Source organism: Panthera uncia (assembly GCF_023721935.1).
Source record: "Panthera uncia isolate 11264 chromosome A3 unlocalized genomic scaffold, Puncia_PCG_1.0 HiC_scaffold_12, whole genome shotgun sequence".
NCBI classification, from domain to species: Eukaryota; Metazoa; Chordata; class Mammalia; order Carnivora; family Felidae; genus Panthera; species Panthera uncia.
In genome coordinates, this window is record NW_026057579.1 from 14,360,918 (window position 1) to 14,380,480 (window position 19,563).

General features: G+C 35.8%; 1 protein-coding gene across 7 annotated transcripts in view; it reads right to left on the reverse strand.

Annotated features, from left to right (window-relative positions):
• Positions 1-19,563, reverse strand: part of BIRC6 (baculoviral IAP repeat containing 6) — a 224,931-nt gene that overhangs the window by 152,044 nt on the left and 53,324 nt on the right. For 4 of the 7 annotated variants that reach the window (XR_007462427.1, XM_049652320.1, XM_049652321.1 and 1 more), the window contains exons 9-15: positions 17,945-18,003; positions 10,914-12,308; positions 6,047-6,196; positions 3,939-4,164; positions 2,987-3,147; positions 1,785-1,916; positions 1,160-1,291 (exon numbers count right to left, since the gene is read on the reverse strand). Coding sequence is in view for 6 of the 7 variants with exons in the window: in XM_049652320.1 (XP_049508277.1) it covers positions 1,160-1,291; positions 1,785-1,916; positions 2,987-3,147; positions 3,939-4,164; positions 6,047-6,196; positions 10,914-12,308; positions 17,945-18,003 (2,255 nt within the window). In the remaining variant the exon portion in view is untranslated. The remainder of the gene's footprint in view (positions 1-1,159; positions 1,292-1,784; positions 1,917-2,986; positions 3,148-3,938; positions 4,165-6,046; positions 6,197-10,913; positions 12,309-17,944; positions 18,004-19,563) is intronic. The other 3 variants (XM_049652324.1, XM_049652323.1, XM_049652325.1) reach the window with 2 other exon arrangements.

Sequence of the window (19,563 nt, forward strand, 5' to 3'; positions counted from 1 at the left end):
TTATATTCATATACAAATTTACGTTTCACAGTCTCATTCAACAAAAGTTAAGTTATACTCTCAGCAATACGAGAGATCTTATTAGCCTTGCTCACTGCTGTATCGCAGCACGTAGCATAATACACCACAGGAGGTCATAAACTTAATGAATGAATGAGCTGTAGTCAAGAGAGCACATTAAAACTCGTATGCAGGGGCGCCTGGGTGGCTCAGTCGGTTGAGCGCCAACTTCGGCTCAGGTCACGATCTCGCGGTCCGTGAGTTCGAGCCCCGCATCGGGCCCCTGTGCTGACAGCTCAGAGCCCGGAGCCTGTTTCAATTCTGTGTCTCCCTCTCTCTGGCCCTCCCCCATTCATGTTCTGTCTCTCTCTGTCTCAAAAATAAATAAACGTTAAAAAAAAAAATTAAAAAAAAAAAAACTCGTATGCAACACATACTATGCATCTAACGGTAAATGTGTAAATGTGGACAGCTATTATGAAGGGAATGTACACAAATGAAAATTGTTGTTATTTAGGTGGTGAGGTACTTTCTGGCTTGAGGAAGGATCACCACATCCCATCCCACATCCAAATTTACTTTAATAATCAAGGTAGGTACTTTGTTGTTGGCTTTTTTAATTTACTGGGATATGAAGGCTGATATATAAACATCCTACTACTGTAATATCTATCATCTACGTAAGAGCCAATTACTTTTAAATACACATTAATTAAAATGTGTATATGTGAGAAACTCAATAATTACATCTGATGTTATCAAAACTCTTCTATAAAAACCCTCAAGAGGAAATATTACAACAATAAAAATAAATAAATAAAATACAACAAATCAAGACAGAGAACTCTAAGTTGACGGGAAAGGCAACCATGCCAGAACATGTCACCTGGTTACTCAAAAAAGCTCTGCTATACCACACTAAGTCTGCAAATATTCATTTTTTTATGCTTTCTCAAAAAGTACTGAAACCTCCAAAACACAGAAAGTAGTATCAGAGTCACTTCTGAGAAGAAGGGACCACAGTTATCAGAAAACTGGTGCAACTATTAATGCAAATCCCAAACAAAAAAGTATCTTAGTTTTGTGAGACCAGTTTAAAAAAATCTATTTCACATTTGTGGCATTATCTATCCTGCGTTTGTAAAATATGTTACTTCACCTTTAACAAGTTTGGGGCTTGTTAATGTCAACATCCCAGCATGCCCTGAGAGATCAAGGCCACTAGCAAGCCATACTGGTCCACACAGAATGTCTTCTTTGTGATCTTCTAAAAATGGACACAATCTAAGACCTAAAAAGAAAAGAAACATCATTTTCTTTTAAATTAGCTTATAATTTAAAAATAAGTAATAAGCAAATATCTATCCCATTTATGATACCACCACACAATATACCATAATTCGAATGTGTTCAAGTAAGAATTCACTATCATGCTAAGGAAATATAGTCAAAGATCTGATATATTTTCACATATCTGACATATGTTGCTTTCCATTCCCATATTATTTACATTCACCTTGATTTTCCAAAAATATTATAAGACCATGACATGATTTTAAATCTTGGGATATTAAAAAACAAGAATGCAAGTATTAGCGCAGCTGTGTTCACAAAGATGAGCTGAAAGTTAAAGCATATTGCCAAAGCAGAATTACAGGTTATTTTTAATTGTATTTTTAAAACCATGTTTTTGCAAGCCATAAGGAAATCTTTGCCCAACATGATGCATTTTGGATCACTATTCCTTTTACTGTCATGGACAACAGCTCTGTAATTTCACTCACACTGTGATTCCTCTACATCCATGTGCTGCATTTCTTCATTCAAATCAACCAGGGACGGTTTCCCATTTTGTTCCACTTCAATGTTAAGAGCTGGAGACAAAGGAAAGGTGATCTGCCTATCTACTGCTGTTTCTAGAGGATAAAAATATTAGTAAACTTAATTTTGCTTAATATCAATAATTTATGTGCCTGAAATTCTAAAACCTTGTTATATTGGGAACTACTGTGATTTTTATCACAGATGCTACAAAATGGTTGTCAGAAGAAGAAAAAAATTAGGTCCCATTGTTTCATACACTATTCTCTCTTTTAATGGAATTCAATATTCGCCTGAGAAATAATTTGCTGGCAGCTAAACTAAAAGTTCATACCCTAGACTGCAGAGTACAAACACCTGCAAAGTTTTCAAAACACCAGTGCCTAAATCCTAGACCCAATTAAAATAGAATCTGTCATGATTCAAAAAATGCACCACACACACACACACACACACACACACACACACACACACGTACATATGTATTTTTGAAAATAAGGAATTTTTCGTGTTTCATTGTTTCTACCCCTTGGTGTAAAGCAGCCATGTGATATGGTAATATGAAATTATCTCCAGCCTTTTAAATTAACCGATTAAGCAGTAAACACCAGACAGTAACGTCTAGTTCCCAACATGTTACATGTGTACAATCTATTCAATGAACTCAAAATACCAAAGTCTGAACTTGTAAAAAAAAAAAAAAAAAAAAAAAAAGAACAAATAAAGTTGGGTGTATTTCTGGCATTATGTGAAAGGCTGAGTTTCACCAATAGTCTTAAGAGTATATGACTTCATTAACAAAGTTCTTTTCCCAATAGGGTCTTCACATAGGAAGAAAAACATGTAAGTCTAGTAGTGATGAAAGTGAAACTAATTTAGAAAGGAACTGAATTTCCCAAATAGCATAATTACATTATTCCAGTTTATGCACTTCCATACAATACTGAACTACCAAAAACCTCTAAAATGTTCTAGAAGTAACTTTTTCTAAAATAAAACGACCAAGAGCAGAGCAGAAAACAAATATGGGGGTAGGGGAGAGAGCAGAGAGGAGGCAGGGGAGGGATATTAAACCTAGACAGTCAAGTTGAAAATCAGTTTGTTTGTTTTTCTTTAAAGAAATCAACTGCAAAATCTTCAAATATAAATTCTGATTCATTCTTACCATTGACTTTCCCTAAGCCCGGAGCTTTATTTTTCAGCAGTGTCACTTGTATCTGCGGAATATTGGTGATGTTTGAGTTCAAAACAAATTTGAAGTCCACATGTCCAACCATACAGGCTTTAGGTAGAACCAATTCAAACACATGTTCATCCCAGCTATTGCTGTCAAATAAGGGGGAAAATGCTAAATACAGCAAAAATCTTTCACTGACCAAAACCACATTGTCATTAACACTTTTCATATTCTTGGATTTGCAGCCTCCAACAAAACTCAGTGCCTCTCAATGGGATCAAGAGAGAAGACAAGCAGCTCCCAAAAGAGAGGTTAATCTTAGCGCAGTAATTGATCTTACCTTAGAAAGTGACACCTACCCTGTGAACTGAACATTACAATAAACCCTGTTTCTTACACTATGGAGCATTATGCATCAGAATTGTCTGCAGATTCCTGGGCCCCACCCGAAATCTGTAAGCGGAGTCCCAGGAATCTGCATTTTAAAACAAGAACTTCTTGGGGCGCGTGGGTGGCTCAGTCAGTTAAGTGTCTGACTCTTGCCCTTGGCTTAGGTCATGATCTCACGGTCTGTGGGATCGAGCCCCACACCACGCTCTGCGCTGACAGCTTACTGTCTTTCTATCCCCACTAGGATAGAAATTCCAGCGACAACCATATTACTAGTGTCTACAGGAGTGACTGCACAAAGCAACCATTTATCTATCTAGTAAATCAACTTGTGAACTGAGTGACCAAACTAATTGCAATGGTGGATTACTCTCACTATTTTATCCTACAACTAAGAATATAGAAATTTCCAAAATTAAGGTGACAAATCAAAAGAAAAAAGTTATTAATAGAAAAAGTTAGGAAAAACAATATATCTAAGAATTTTATGTTGCCTCTAACAAATATATAATGTAGACTTAAAATTTAATACCCTGAAACAATGTTTTACCTGTCAGTCTGTAGTTTCCAAGTTCTAGTATGCTGAGCAGCATCTCCGTGGTGTTGCTGATGTAAATGTTGAGGATGCCTCCTTTGCTGCTGTTCTTGCTGAACTTCTACCCAGCATGGAGGAACAGTGGCTGAAAACCGTGGGGTCAAAGTCTCAAAGCGGGTTAGCTCCACTAGAGATGTCAGGATGTCAAGGGTGAATGGCTGGTCCACCAACAAATCAACTCCTTAACAACAGTAAATATTGAATTTGAAATAGGTTTTTAAAACAAAGTAGTTTTAATCTGTGTTTTCTGTCTAATCAACTACAACAACTGCAAAATATCCTTAAAGGTGTTATATATACATATATATATGTATATATATACACACATGTATATGTATATATGTGTGTGTGTGTGTATATATATATATATATTTTTTTTTTTTTTTTTTAATTTTTCAGAAAGACAGAGACAGGTCAAATAGAGGAACGGCAGAGAGAGAGAGAGAGAGGAAGAGAGAAAATCCCAAGCAGGGTCTGCGCTGCCAGCAAAGAGCCAGACGTGGGGCTCAAACTCACGAAACTGTGAGATCAGGATTTGAGGCAAAACCAAGAGTTGAACACTTAACCAAATGAGCCACCCAGGTGCCTCTCTTGAGAGTTATTAATGAGAGCTAAGAGATCTACAGGCAAATGAAGAAACTAGCACTGACTACATAATGGCCACAATGAAAATCCACTTGAATATTTTAGATTACAGACAGGGTACCTCTTACTGGACAAACCCAAACTCAACCTGTTAGAAGAGCCTTGACTGGGGTGCCTGGGCGGCTCAGTCGGTTGAGCATCCAACTCTTGATATCAGCTCAAGTCATGACCCCAGGGTTGTGGGATCGAGCCATGAGTTGGGCTCTGTGCTGAGCATAGAGTCTGCTTAAGATATTCTCTCTTTCTTTCTCTCTCTCTCTCTCTCTCTCTCTCTCTCTCTCGCTTCCCCCTTCTAGCCTTATCCCCTGCTTGTGTGTTCTCTCAAAAATAAAAATAAAAATAAAAATAAAAATAAAGAGAAAACATAGTCCTGACTGAGCTCTAACCAGCCCTAAGTTAATAAGGGCAACAAAAGTAGTGCTGAAAGGCAAGCCAAATCTGTATCAAACCAATAAATAACTTTTAGACTTTGTTATTTACAAAACAAAATGCTAAGCATCAGTAAGTACATAACATCTGCCCTTTTTTACTTCATAAAAAAGTAATTTTAAAAAGGCAAAGCTATACTGATGGCAAATAAATACTTACAAGCTAAAAGCTTAGGGAATAAAATGTGTTAAGAGCTAAGGGTAAAACATTAACAGCACTAACAGCATTAACTGTGGAAGCACAAAGAAGAGTTTAGGGTAACATGTAAACAGCATGAAATGGAATCATATACTTAAGAAATCATGAAAAATTTATTGTAACTAAACACAGAGAAGAAAATTATAGTTACTTCAACGAAGTCCACAAAGCAAATTAGAATTTCAACAGGAGTAACATGTTAGCATTACTTTCTCTGAAAAAGCAGCTCTGGAGGGCAGTATAGAAAGAACATAGATAGGAGAAGACGTACGAACAACAAACAAAAACAAACCTGTGTAATGATGCACAATGGGGCAACAAAAATCTGAATATCGTGCCCCAGGGAAAGAGTATTTTTTTAGCTTTTCAATTCCAGTAGTGATATTAGTAATATTAGCCACTCCATTGATTTTATACTCACTTAATGAACTCCTCTATTTCATGCTATTTCCCTCCCTAACTATACCAAAAGCTCCTTAATGGCCAAAATTGTGTTTTTGCCTCTTAGGTGACATGGCCAATATTGGCCAACCTACCACAGGTGAAAAAGCATTTTTTATTTTAATGTTTACAACAATTTCTAACTACAGAAAAAAAATAGTGATATATAATAAACAAAATCAAGCCTAGTAAAAGAATGGCAACCAGGAAATGAATTCCCTCAACTAAGTAACCAACAGTTGACTGTAAAAACTGAAAGAATGTTTAAGATTATTTAAGTAAGAATCAGAAACCTTTGAACATCACAAGAATTTCTGTTTTAAGAGTCATTTAAAAACTCAGTATCATACCTGAAATGCCAGGACTTGAAGGATTTGATAAAGGTTTGGAACCTTCTGAAGATGGTTCTATTCCTTTAGAAAGAGCTCCATCCACTAGTATATCAGCTTCATCAATATCGTCACAAGCTCCTCCAATTTGGAGAAAATGAAGCTCACCGCCTACAGTGTAGTAAAATTTTATCAACAAAGGCACACAGAGTATGGGTAAACATAGAAGTGCACACTACATCGGTAAGAAACTTAATTTAGTATCATTCAACAGGCAGATAAAGGGGGCTGCCAAAGTGACATATATCCCAGAATTTAGAAATTAAGTTGACAAGGCACTTCAAAATGAAAATTTAATAAAGAAAATGGCAAACACATAAACATATATGAAAACAGTTATTTACCTAGTACTAACTACATGCAAAACACTACCTTAAATGCTTAAAAATTCATTTAATCTTCACAAAAACCCTTGAGATAAGGACTATTACTGTGACCACTTTACAGATAAGGAAACTGATGCATCAGCTCTGTATCTCAGAAGTAACGAAAATAGAGTCTTAATTTTTTGAAGTATTCATAATGAAATGAAATTCAGTTTCTATTTTTTATATCTCTCACATAAAAAAACTGAAAGCAAACTTAGCAAATATTTAAGACAAAAATCAATGGATAAAAGTATATTCTAACAAAAGTATTTAGAGATTCACTTCCACCATGACAGAACAGAATAAGGAAGATGATAAATCCACTTCCTGAAAACCAACTTACAAAGCTAGACAGAACTGTCCTTCAACCAGGGTGGGTGGGGCAAGCCATGAAAACCAGAAGGACTGCTACTGCAGAGAGGACAGCTGTCAGTTTAAAGGGCTCAGTGGCAACAAAAATGAGGTATATCAGCTCTGCTACCTGAAGTCAAGACCCTGTCTGGAGCAAGCAAAGCACTTAATAGAAAGTTGTAAGAAGTGAAAAGAAACATAGGGGGCTTGGTAAACTCTCCACATACTACACAAGGATCAGAGGTTGTACACATGTGTAGCAAAACCAGACCTGGCCCAAGCTATTCATATATTCTCAGTCAACTAAGTCCCATGCATATGCAGAAAAGATGTGAGAGGGCATAACATAAAATAAAAACAAAGAAAACAAAAGCCAAGGCACACCTGGATACAGACTTACTGGTGAGGTTACTTAAGCACAATCACTTATCAAAATCTTTGGCTGACCACTAAGCCACGTGGACACAGAGGCAACAAACGAATACCAGGGGGGTAAAATGACGAGAGACATGACTGCAAGACTGAAAAGAAACGAATTACAGAAATATAGTCCTGGTGGGTTAGCAAACAAACAAAGCAACAACAACCTCCAAAGTGGGGGGAATCAGAATCCAGAATTCTACAATGTTATTTAAAACGTTCAGTATTAAATTAAGAACTGTAAGACATGTGAAAAAAGAGTGACCCATGCCTAAGGAAAACAAAATCACTGAGAAATATCTCTGAGTTCCCAAGATTTAGATTTGGCAGACAAGGACTTCAAAGAAGCCACTGTGAATATTTTTACAGAATAACAGGAAATCAGGTATGGAGAATTACAGGAACAAATGGTGGAAATGACTCAACAAGTGAAGAATCTCAACAACAAAAAATTATTTTAAAGAACAAAAGGGAAATTCTGGAGTTGAAACATAAAATTCCTAAAATGAAAAGTTCACCAGAGAGACTCAAAGCAGATTTGAGAGGGCAGAAGGAATCATAAAATAAAAACTGAGTATAACTAATTAGCCAATCTGAATAAAAGAAAAAGATTTTTTTTTAAAGTGAAAATCATCTCAGATACATAGGACAGATCAAGTATAAGAGGGTACATGTAATGGGAATTCCAGAAAAAAGAGAAGAGAACAAGACAAGGGGGAAACTGATGAAATACTGGGAAAAAACTCCCAAATTTGAAGAAAAACATTACACTGCAAATCCAACCAATTCAATGAACTTCAAGTCGGAGAAATACAAAGAGAGTCACAGATACCTATGTTATAGTCAAACTGCTCCAAGTTACTCAGTGAGAAAATCTTAAATGCAACAAGTTAAATATGACTCATCAGGTGGAATAACTACGATGCAAAATGAAACAAGTGCAGAAATAGTCAACCAATAACTGTACATTCAGTACTACCCTCAACGATGAAAGAAAACAATACCAAATTTACACACACACACACACACACACACACATACACACACAGGTACCAGAAATGATAAGGTGGTAAACATAATGTATATTTTTTCTCATTTCTTTGAAAACTTTTTCCAAAGACAAAGATGGTAGAAAACAACTTTTTGGTTGGGTTTATAACTTATCTAAATGTAAAATATATAAAACCATAGTGGCACAAGGGGACAAGAGAAAAAAGATCAAAGTATATTTTACTAGAATTAAGTAATTAGCATTATTTTAAAGTAGACTGTGACAAATTAAATCACTAAGAACAGAACTCCAAAAAAAGTATTTAAAAAACAATATATAAACAAAGGCAGCAGTAACGTCACACCAAACAGCTGAGTGGGAAGTTCTAGGTAGGGAGCTCTAGAGGTCAGCTACTGAACTAGAAAGAGTGACTGAGAAATCAACTATTTCCGAACTCTGGAACCCAACCAGAAACAGCAATCAGAGGATGCTTCATAAAAGGAAAGGCTGCTGATCTTCCCTGAAAGTAGAACCCACTGCCACCCCCCATTCCTCAGCCCTGTGCCAGCCATGGGGAAAGTGGCCCACACTTCTGGAGTGCCTGGCTGGTGGCAGGGTGGACAGTAGTGACCTTATTTCCTTGTTTCACATACAGGTATATGTATGTGTATGTATATTCTATTTGTGAACTTTAATCAAACACAGCCGCATCAAATCTACCTTTAAGTACATTATTACTATTTGAAATTAACTTACAACATTAGTTATAGATTTTAATCAAAAGGTTCAATAATTCTCCATGAGACAACGAGTTTTATGTTATCTGAATATACTCTTAGGACAATGTCATGTCCATCTGATTCAGTCTGCAAACCTTTTTAAAAATTTTACAACTGCTTTATGGACTGTCCTATACATTTTAACACATCAACTTTTCTTTCCTCTTTTTTGTTACTAATGTTTTCAAATGCATCTTCATCAGTTAATCCTTGAAGAACTAGGGGATAATTTTCAAAGTGATTAATTTCGCAGGCTTTTTCTTGTCCTTCGATTCATCTGGATAAGTTCTCTATCACATGAGATCAATTCCTAGAACTTTTCATTATCCAAACTCCAAGAACACATTAACCTGTTTAAACACTACTTCTCCTCTGACTCACCAAAAGCGTATCTCATCAAATAATTAAAATCATTAAACCCTGACTGCATTTCTGGAAAATATTAGTATCTTACACAGATGTGCCCTGGGGCAGGGTCACTCAGGTTTCAAATCCACTCTGGATGGCCTATGGCAAAGTAAAATTGTTTTCATTTTTAAAATCTTTCACATTCAAAGATTCCAAAAGCCTCAATGTACAAGACTTTGGCTTTTGTTACGTTCTGGCAGTATAATGTAGTTTAAGCACCCGGACAACAGATACCCCAGGTATGAATGCTGACTCTGTCATTTATTAGCTCTGTGACTTAGGCAAGTTACTTAACCTCTCTTTCCTTCAGTTTCCTTATCTGTAAAATGGAGACAGTAATTGTATATACCTCATAAAGTTGGCACGATGACTAAATAAATTAACAGAAGTTCTCACAACAGTGAACAGGCACATACGTAATCAATGAATTCAAGTTATCCTTCATACCACATAGTATTTTAATGATTTTTCTAAACTTTATTAACTCTAATTCAAAGTTTTATTGAAGTTATTCTGCATTGCTCATTTTTTAAATTAATCTATTTGGATTTTGATGTTTCGTCAAGATTTTTCTTCCCCTTATTTCACTAGATGTATTCCAAACAAGGCAATCTGAATGAACCACTATATTCACCACTACCCTTCTTGGCCAAACTCTTGGAATCTTTATGAAAGTGAGGAAAAACTCAGGTTACTTCCTCCCAAGAACCACAAGTGAGATGGATAACTTCCTCACACCCAGTTCCTCTCTGAAGCACCGGTTACGGTTACCTGGGTTTCGAACATCTCCTGGCCCTAAACTCCTACTACACTATCAAGAAGACTATTCATTGTGCCTGATATGATCAGCAATCCTTTTCAAAAACGGCTATATCTTTCCAACTTAAAATATATAAAATAAGAAAGGAGAAGGGAAAATGCACACTGTTTGTTACTCTGTATGGGGCCTCAGATGTTGCAAAACTGATTTAACTATCAGCCAAAGGTTGGGAGTAAATCAGACAAGGAAAGTTTATTTGGCAAAACTAGTAATTTGTTAAATATTTTTATTTCAGGAGGAAATAATGACCAGTATATGCTCTATGCCAAAAACTTTACATACATTATCTCATTTAATTCTAAGAAGCCTAAAAACAGGCCTTCTGATCCTCATTTATAAATACACAAAGGTTTACTGAGTTCAAAGTAACTTGCCCAAGGCCACAAATTTGAGCAGATGCAGAGTCAGGACTCACAGAAACAACAGCAGGTTATTTTCTTGAGGTTAAAGCAGAGAAGATACTTTCTGAGAGACTTATTAACTTATTTACAATTAGAATCCTTACCTAGGGCAGTAGAAAAAAGTTTTAAAATGTTAAAACAGTAGAAAGATTTACCACTTCATTCTAAAAAAAACATATTTCACTGCATCTATATGGATCTAAAATTCATACTAGGTATGCACATAAGTGAATGCCACATACACAGATTTTATAAGATTGTAGAAGAACCAAACAAACCCATCTGCTTACCTTTGGTGCATGCACACAGCCTGTCTGTACCCGAGCAGTAAATGACAGAAACAAATGTGTCCTGTTCTTCAGTGCCCTCCTTTTTGGGAGGTTCCACTTTGGCCAAAATTTCAAAATTTGAAAGATCTAATATTTTTACATATCCTCCCTGAGTGGTTATTACCAGGTGTCCAAGAGTAGAAATATCAGCCTTTTTTTCTCTTTCAATGCCATTCTTTGAGGTTAACTGCATTTCCTCAACAGGCTCCTCACAGTCATCTTCTCGATTATCCAATATATCTGGTGGAAGCAAAATGAGCGAGGTAATTGTGTCCTGGGGGTCTTTGATATGTTGGATTTTTATTGGCTCCTCTTCTAAAGTCACTATCCGAGTGGCATAATTCATTTTATAAAGTATTAAATATCCACCACTAACGTTCCTCTGCTCAGGCTGAATTATCAAAGGAGTCTGTACATCTGCTGGTGATTCATGTTGGATTACACTAATATTTGCACCATTCACTACAGCAAGATTTGATTCCAGCTCGCCTTTCCGTCTATTACATAGTGCAGAGTTTAATTTATTTAAATTATTCAAGGCCTCTACTTGATTTATTGCACTCAAGGATTCAACAGGGCATGTCCGTAGTCCTACCAACAAATGAATTCCATCAGCACAAGGAGTTATGGAGTCTATACAAAGATTCTCCTCCTCTGCAAACTTTGGCAGCCTCAAGCACTGAACCAAAGTCCCAGGCTTGGGAAACACAGAGTTCCACTTCTCAGAATCTGGAGAGGTAAGGTTGGCTGCTGCATCTGCAAATTGCTGAATATAAGTCACAGGAGGATCCTGCAACAACAACTGCTCCTGACTATCCAGCTCCATTTCAATAATCTGTGGAACTGTAAAACCATCATCGTGCAAACTTTTACTCATTATATTGTTCATCTGTGAAAATATTTTTCCTGCTTTCTCATCAGATTCCTTGATACTATAAAGAAGCAAAATGGGTAAAGTCCTCCTTACCAGAGGAGAATTTAATTCTGAATTAGTACAGGACTCATTGTCAGTTGACCCTTGTTCTGATATACTTTCACCCTGAGTTCTGCTTAAACCATCCAGTGACCTGTGAGAATTACTACTAATGGGTGAGGTAGCAGGAGATTTATATGTTAATAAACCTCCAGCTAATAAACAAGGAAAGGGAATGTTGTGTTGTTCCTGGTGCTTTTCCTTTGTCTTTTCACTCTTAGAGTTTGTTAAGCAAGGATTTGCCCCAAGTTCTTCAAGATCCTTAACAGTATCTTCAAGCACATTTGCAACAATCTCCCACTGGAGTTTTTCAGGCTGCTGGAGAATGCTGAGTGCTGTTATATCAAGGCTCACTTCCATGGCTTCCTTCTGTGATGTGTGCCCTTTGAAAAGGAACAATATTCATTAGAATTGGCCTTGAGAATGCAAATCAAAATCTTTAGTAGGGGCACCTGGGTGGTTCAGCTGGTTAAGCGTTTGACATCAGCTCAGGACATGATCTCGTGGTTCATGGGTTCGAGCCCCACATTGGGCTCTCTGCTGTCAGCACAGACCCTGGTTCTGATCCACTGTCTCCCTCTCTCTGTCCCTCCCCTGCCTCAAACTCGCTTTCTCTCTCAAACATAAATAAATATTAAAAAAAAAAGAAAAAATCTTTAGTATATGGGGCACCTAGGTGACTTAGTTGGTTAAGTGTTCAACTCTTGGTTTCAGCTCAGATCATGATCTCACGGTTCGTGAGTCACATACAGCCCCATGTGGGGTTAAGCACAGACAGTGCTGAGCCTGCTTGGGATTCTCTTCCTCCCTCTCTCTGTGCCCCTCCCCTGCTCACTCACTCTCTCTCTCTCAAAATAAATAAACTTAAAAAAAATCTTTACTGTAATGCTTACATTAATTTTCTTTTTTTACACATCTAATCGGTGCATTATAATTACATAAGTGGAAGAATTTTAAGTATTTAAAGGGAAGTTAACCAAATCTGATATAAATTTACTGAGAAAAACAACTGAGGCCATTTAAGAGAGTCAAAATCATTTTCAAGTCAGAATATATTCTCCTGACAATGTAAGCAAACCTTCCTCCCTTTTTAATTTAGGAGAATGGTTAAAGAATGGAGACATTATTGGCATCAAAATAATACGAGTTCTGCCCTTCAATTCTAAACCAAAAAACACTGCATACCATTATAACTGTCACTTAATCACTTTACAGAATATCCATGAAGTGTTATTATAGGGTCAGTTCCTTCTCTTTTACCATTTAAAAGGAGTCATAGCATCCTCTACTCTCTCCCACCCTACCATGCTAATTATCAGTTGATTATCATAGTACACAATGTAACTCTAAGTTCAGCTTAGAAAAAAATTATAACTACGAAGGAAAAGTTCCAAAAACATGTCATTTTAAAGAGAAGCATAAATGTCTTCTGTGTTATCTGCTAATTTATACTATGTTTAGAGTCAACTACATTACCCCTTAATGAATGACCTTTTGTGTACTGTGTGCTCTTCAAGCTGCCCCCTTATAAAGAGCACAAAAGTCATTTCTCAGTCTCAACACTCCAAACATGCCATGTCTCTCTACACACAACCCTGTAAGAGAGGTCACTCAACCCCTAAACCAGATATAATCTCTTGATACTGAACTGAAAGTCTGAACCAATCTGCTCTTTTTCTCACCTGCAAAAAATACTATCAGTCAGGCGACAACATTATTAGCAACAATAACAGCTAAGTATTTATGACAAAGAAAAAAAACAGTGGAACTGGCTTTATAAATTTAGATAAGAATACAAAAGAGTAAAGGAAATAAATATAAAATAAGCAAGGAAACTTGCATGAAACTTTGAAAGCTGCCCAAGTAAAAGAACATGCAAGTGAGATTCATGGAACATCATACACTTAACACTGAAAGTTCTGTTCACACCATCTCTGTTACTAAATCATCTACTACTTCTTCAAAATGCTCAGTGACAGCTTTATCTATTATTTCCCATTTTCTGAGGATAATCTTCTCACTTCAAATAATGTCACTATTATGACCTAAAAATGAAACCATTTCTAGTTAAACAGAAGAAAATTTTGATTATACACTCAGCAATTTAATTGTCCTAATGGAACTGTTCATTTATTTAACCACTCATTTGGCTACAGTCATATGCACTCTGTCCATATTGCCATGTATTAAGTCTAATTTAGATGTGAATTTAGATTTGAAATTAAAAGTTGACAGTAAGATTCTGATAACATGTAGTATGCTATAACCAATCTTGAGGATGCTCAACTATTAACTGAACTAAACTGAAACTTTTTAAATTATTTATTTTAAGTTATGGTCAGAAATCTATTTTAGTCTGTCTATCTACAGAGACATAAAAACAAAATAACCATAATTTACATACATTAACACACATTTAAGAAATAGAAGGTGGGAGGCACCTGGGTGGCTCAGTCAGTTAAGTGTCCGATTTCAGCTCAGGTCATGATCTCACGGTTCGTGAGTTCCAGCCCCGCATCAGGTTCTGTGCTGACGGCTCAGAGCCTGGAGCTTGCTTTGCATTCTGTGTCTCCCTCTTTCTCTGCCCCTCCCTCACCCATGCTCGCTCGCTCGCTCTCTCTCAAAAATAAAAACACTAAAAAAAATAGAAGGTGGGACTATTAATAAAGAAAGGCAATACAAGAAGTGGCATTATTACTCTGCTTCTTCCCAGCTACTTAAGCATTCTATTTCAGAAGACTGACAAAGCACAGTAACAACTGTTAGTACAGTAAGAAAATCTGTTATCTCATCTCATAAATTCTCAAACCTACTGGACTACCAAACAAGTGTTTATACTATACACCTAAAAACAGACTACAATACAATACTGTCCTGATAAGCATTTTGGGAAACCAACAGTTCTATATGCCAAACCTCCTGAGGGTAGCAATGAGGTTTTACCTAAGTATTTTTCTAAAACTATCAAATTTCAGTTTGAACTCCTCTTCAATCTCCTGTCACACACTCTTCCCACTCTTTACAAGAAGCAATATATCCTTACTACTATTACCTATATCCTCGGTAATACTGCCCAAAGGCCAAACTTTTCTCTCTGACATCATCTAGATAACTTCAAAAGTCATAACCTTCAAATGAAAACAGGTAAAAGTCTCTTAGTCTCCAATCACATTTTTGAAATTAAGAAATACATTCCACAATTCTTCAGACCACATCATTCACTTTGATGGGAATCATCTAAAGTTGGTAAATGTTGTTTTGAAATAGCATCTATGAGTTATTTTAGATACCTCAGGAAAAGAACACATCTTCTGTTCATATCACAAGCTTCCATAAACTCACCAATAATCTTTCAATATAATAAAATTAACTTAGAAGATACAGTAATCCCCCTTCATAGGCGGGGGATATGTTCCAAGATCCCCAGTGCACACCTGAAACTGCGGATAGTATCGAACCCTATATATATTACATTTTATTCATATACATACATATGATAAAGTGTAATTTACAAAAGAGGCACACTAAGAGATTAACAGCAACAGCTAATAATAGAACAATTATAATAATATCCTGTAATAAAAGTTATGTCAATGTGGTCCCCCTCAAAATATCTTACTATACTGTACTCACTCTTCTTGTGATGATGTGAGATAAAATGCCTACATGAGGAGATGATAAAATGCCTATGGGAGGAGATGAAGTGAGGTGAATGACATAGGCACTGTCTTGTAGCATTATGGTACTACTGACCTTCTGACCATGTCAGAAGGAAGGTCGTCTGCTTCAGGATGGACCACAGGTAACTGAAACCATGGAAAGCGAAACCACAAGTAGGAGGGAGGGGACTACTGTACATATTTTCCTACAAATGAATTAACTAGTTATAAATCCTACAAGGAGGGAATTAAAAATTTTGAACCAGAAGGATTTTTTTCTCTTACCATAGCTACCTTTTAATACTACATATGGACAACAATCCCAACCCTAAATGAGGTATCATAGAGAAAGTCAACAAAAATACATGGTGACTTTCTTAGATACTGGAAAGTGAGGTAAACAGGACTATAGTATCTAAAGGAAGTATGAAAGAGCAACTAGGCATAGATGAAACAGATAAAAGTAGAAAAGGGAAAAGGAAACTGACCAAAGAGACATTATAATTACAAAAATACCTACTGAGATCCTTAGACCCAGAGAAAAGAACAAAGCTACAGCATACAAAGGAAAGGTTATGGTTAGAATCAAAAACTTTGAGAGCAGAAAAAGGAAAATTTAGTTCAAACACTTAACTTTTCAAAGGAAAAACTAAGGCCCAGAGAGTTTGACTTGACAAGACACAAGAGTTAGTAGAAGGGTTCAAGTTCTAAACAGGTCTCCAGGTGACCTGTGACCAGTTTATTATTTTTATCAGATTAAGAAAATGCAATTGTAGCTCTTTTCTGTTTTTACAAAAGGACAACAAAATGGGAAAACAGCACTATCTTCATCAAACCAAATTTTTTTTGATGAATCTATTCTTTATTTTTCAAGAGCTAATGATACAATTGTATATTATTCAGGACATTTCCCTACTTTAAACATTTTTTTCATTGCTACAAACTACCTCAAAAGACAAGTTAGGTTTAACCCCAAATCTACCCCAAGGTGTAGCATTGTTTGGGGGCTTTAAAAAATTTTCATGACAATTTAGAATTTAGAAAGCACTCGCCATTCTATAATTACTCGAATTTTTGACAACTGTTCTATACAAAGCTGTGTCTCTTCCACACAAGTTACACATATCCTTAGTTCATAAGATTTGACATTACAAAACAGCCACAATTTAATAAGTCACTTTTTAAAACTACCGGTGCTTCCCAGGTTCTATGCTTTATATATTTTTATCTTAATCAGTCCTCAAAACTCTAAACAGATGTTAACATAATTCTTTTATGTATTATAATGTATTAGGAAATGCATTCAGCCTATAATAAATAACAGAGTTAGAATTTGAATTCTGATATAGAAAAATTATTTTAAGATGTACTATTAATTAGCCTTGCCTATTATATAAAAAACTACATTAAAATGCAAAGTACAGGTGCGCCTGGGTGGCTCAGTTGGTTAAGCAGCTGACTTCGGCTCAGGTCATGATCTCGCGGTCCGTGAGTTCAAGCCCCACGTCAGGCTCTCAGAGCCTGGAGCCTGTTTCAGATTCTGTATCTCCCTCTCTCTGACCCTCCCCTGTTCATGCTTTGTCTCTCTCTGTCTCAAAAATAAATAAACGTTAAAAATAAATAAATAAATAAATAAATAAAATAAAATAAAATGCAAAGTACAGTCTTTCACCCTAATATGTCATAAGATAATGAGAAAGGCAGCACTTACTCGATTGCCTTAATGTCTATGATTTTATATTTTAAAATATATTTTAAAATTTATTCTCTATTCACCTGTTTTATTTTGGGAATAAAGAATGTTAATTTCAGTATTACTTTTATATAACCACAGAATAAATTATGCAAATAAACTGAACACATTCTGTCTTAATGTCAATTCCTTGACACCTATGACAAAACTTCAGTGGAACTATCACTTCAGGGGTGCCTGGTGGTTCAGTCGGTTGGGCGTCTGACTTAGCTCAGGTCATGACCTCACAGTTTGTGAGTTCAAACCCTGCATCGGGCTCTGTGCTGACAGCTCAGAGCCTCTGCCCCTCCCCCACTCATGCTTGCTCGCACGCCTGCGCGCGCGCTCTCTCTCTCTCTCTCTCTCTCTCTCAAAATAAACAAACATTAAAAATAAAAATCACTTCAATCTGTTTGGCTTGAATATGTACCATTTAAAATATAAGTATGGGACTCCATATATACTAATTCAAGACCTCTAATGTGCAAATTTGAGTTTTCTGTGTATATTAGTGAAAATTCAGAGTTTGCATTAACTGAGAAATTTAGAATTAAGTAATATTTAGCTTTACCTACAAATGAACAACTGCAAAGATTTAAAAAAACAGACTAACATTTTTTTTACATACCTGTCACAGAATCTGATCTGGAATGCTCTTCACTGTCTGAATCCTCCAGTAAATCGTCACTTAAAGACAAAGCAAAAAATAATTTAAATTTCCAAAAAAAGTATACATGAGACAAAGAAAAAAGTACAATGACCACTGCCTTGTATCTCAAATATAAGTATCATACAAAACTATTAAAACTAGCTTAAATGACATATAAGTAGTCTGAGATCATAAGTGACTAATAATGCTGGTAATGGATTACCTTAAAATCATGAAATAAGCATCTGCTTGGAAAAGGGTGTGGAAACCACTAAGAATCTATAATAAAATTTGTAGGGATATGAAGACCGTTAAGGTATGACAGAAAATAATCTAGGTAAATAAAAGGATAAAAGAGAGAAGCAGCTAATAACATCAAGTACAAACTTTTAGTAGCAAAATTTTAATAACACTGTGTTACAGAATTCCGGAAAGCTGTCCTAGAACAAAATAAAAGAGCTACTAAATAGGTGTGTATGTACACGTACTCACACACATGCATGTATTTCACTTTTGTTTTGTATTTGGTTGGTTTTGGAAGGGGTGATAAGAACTCTGTGACAAGCAGGGAAACTATTACAACTCAGAAGTCAGGGGTTAAGAAGAGACAATAGTTCCTCCTTTACTCTTCACTGTGTCAAAAAATCGCCAGCCTCCCTCTTGGAATTATCTTTATCCTCACTCTCTATTGTTCACCAACAAGAAAAAAACGTAACAAAAGATCACTCTGGCACAATATTAGGCTGTGTCTGTACTCTAACAATCAGCATTTCTACAGCAGTGCTAAAATTCTGATGACCTCAATTACAAAAATAAAAAGATTCATTTTGGAGGAAAGTAAATATTAATTCTCCCTTTTTGAAACAATGTATTTCACTTACAACTGAAATAACCAGGTACTTGCTTTAAATGAAATATAAGTTAGTAATTTCCGTTTAAAAAAAGTTTGAAATATGGGGGAGGGGGAAGACTCAGACACTTTTGACAAATTCCTGTGTTTTAAATTTTTCAAGTAGAAGTAACTGTCCATAAAACAATTTTGTGCTATAATTTAAAACAACAACAAAGAAAAATGTGCAGAAGTTCAAGATCAGTTGCTGATTAGCCTCAAACTATTTAAATACTAACTGGCTGGTTTCAGAGAAGTAATAAAGATACCGGGAAAATTAAATCCCAAGAGGAAATATTAATGATTGGGAATTACCCATAATGAAGAACTCCAAACCAAGATACAACAAGCTTCAAGTATCGAAAGGTTTTTACATTAAGGAAAATAACCAAATATTACCCACCTATAATGAAAAAAAGGTTAAAAAAGTAGTTGTATATTTTAAGGAAGAAATTCAAGGCACCTTGATAGGCTTTACAAATAACTTACAATATTACAAATAATGTTCCAAAGGGTTGCCAGATAATCACCTTAACAGACCAAAAAAAAAAAAAAAAGTTCTTTCTAAAGTTTTTCAAAGTACAGTTTTTTCAAAATAGCTTATGACACAGTGTGGAGGTTCCTCAGAAAATTAAAAATAGACCTACCCTATGACCCAGCAATAGCACTGCTAGGAATTTATCCAAGGGATACAGGAGTACTGATGCAT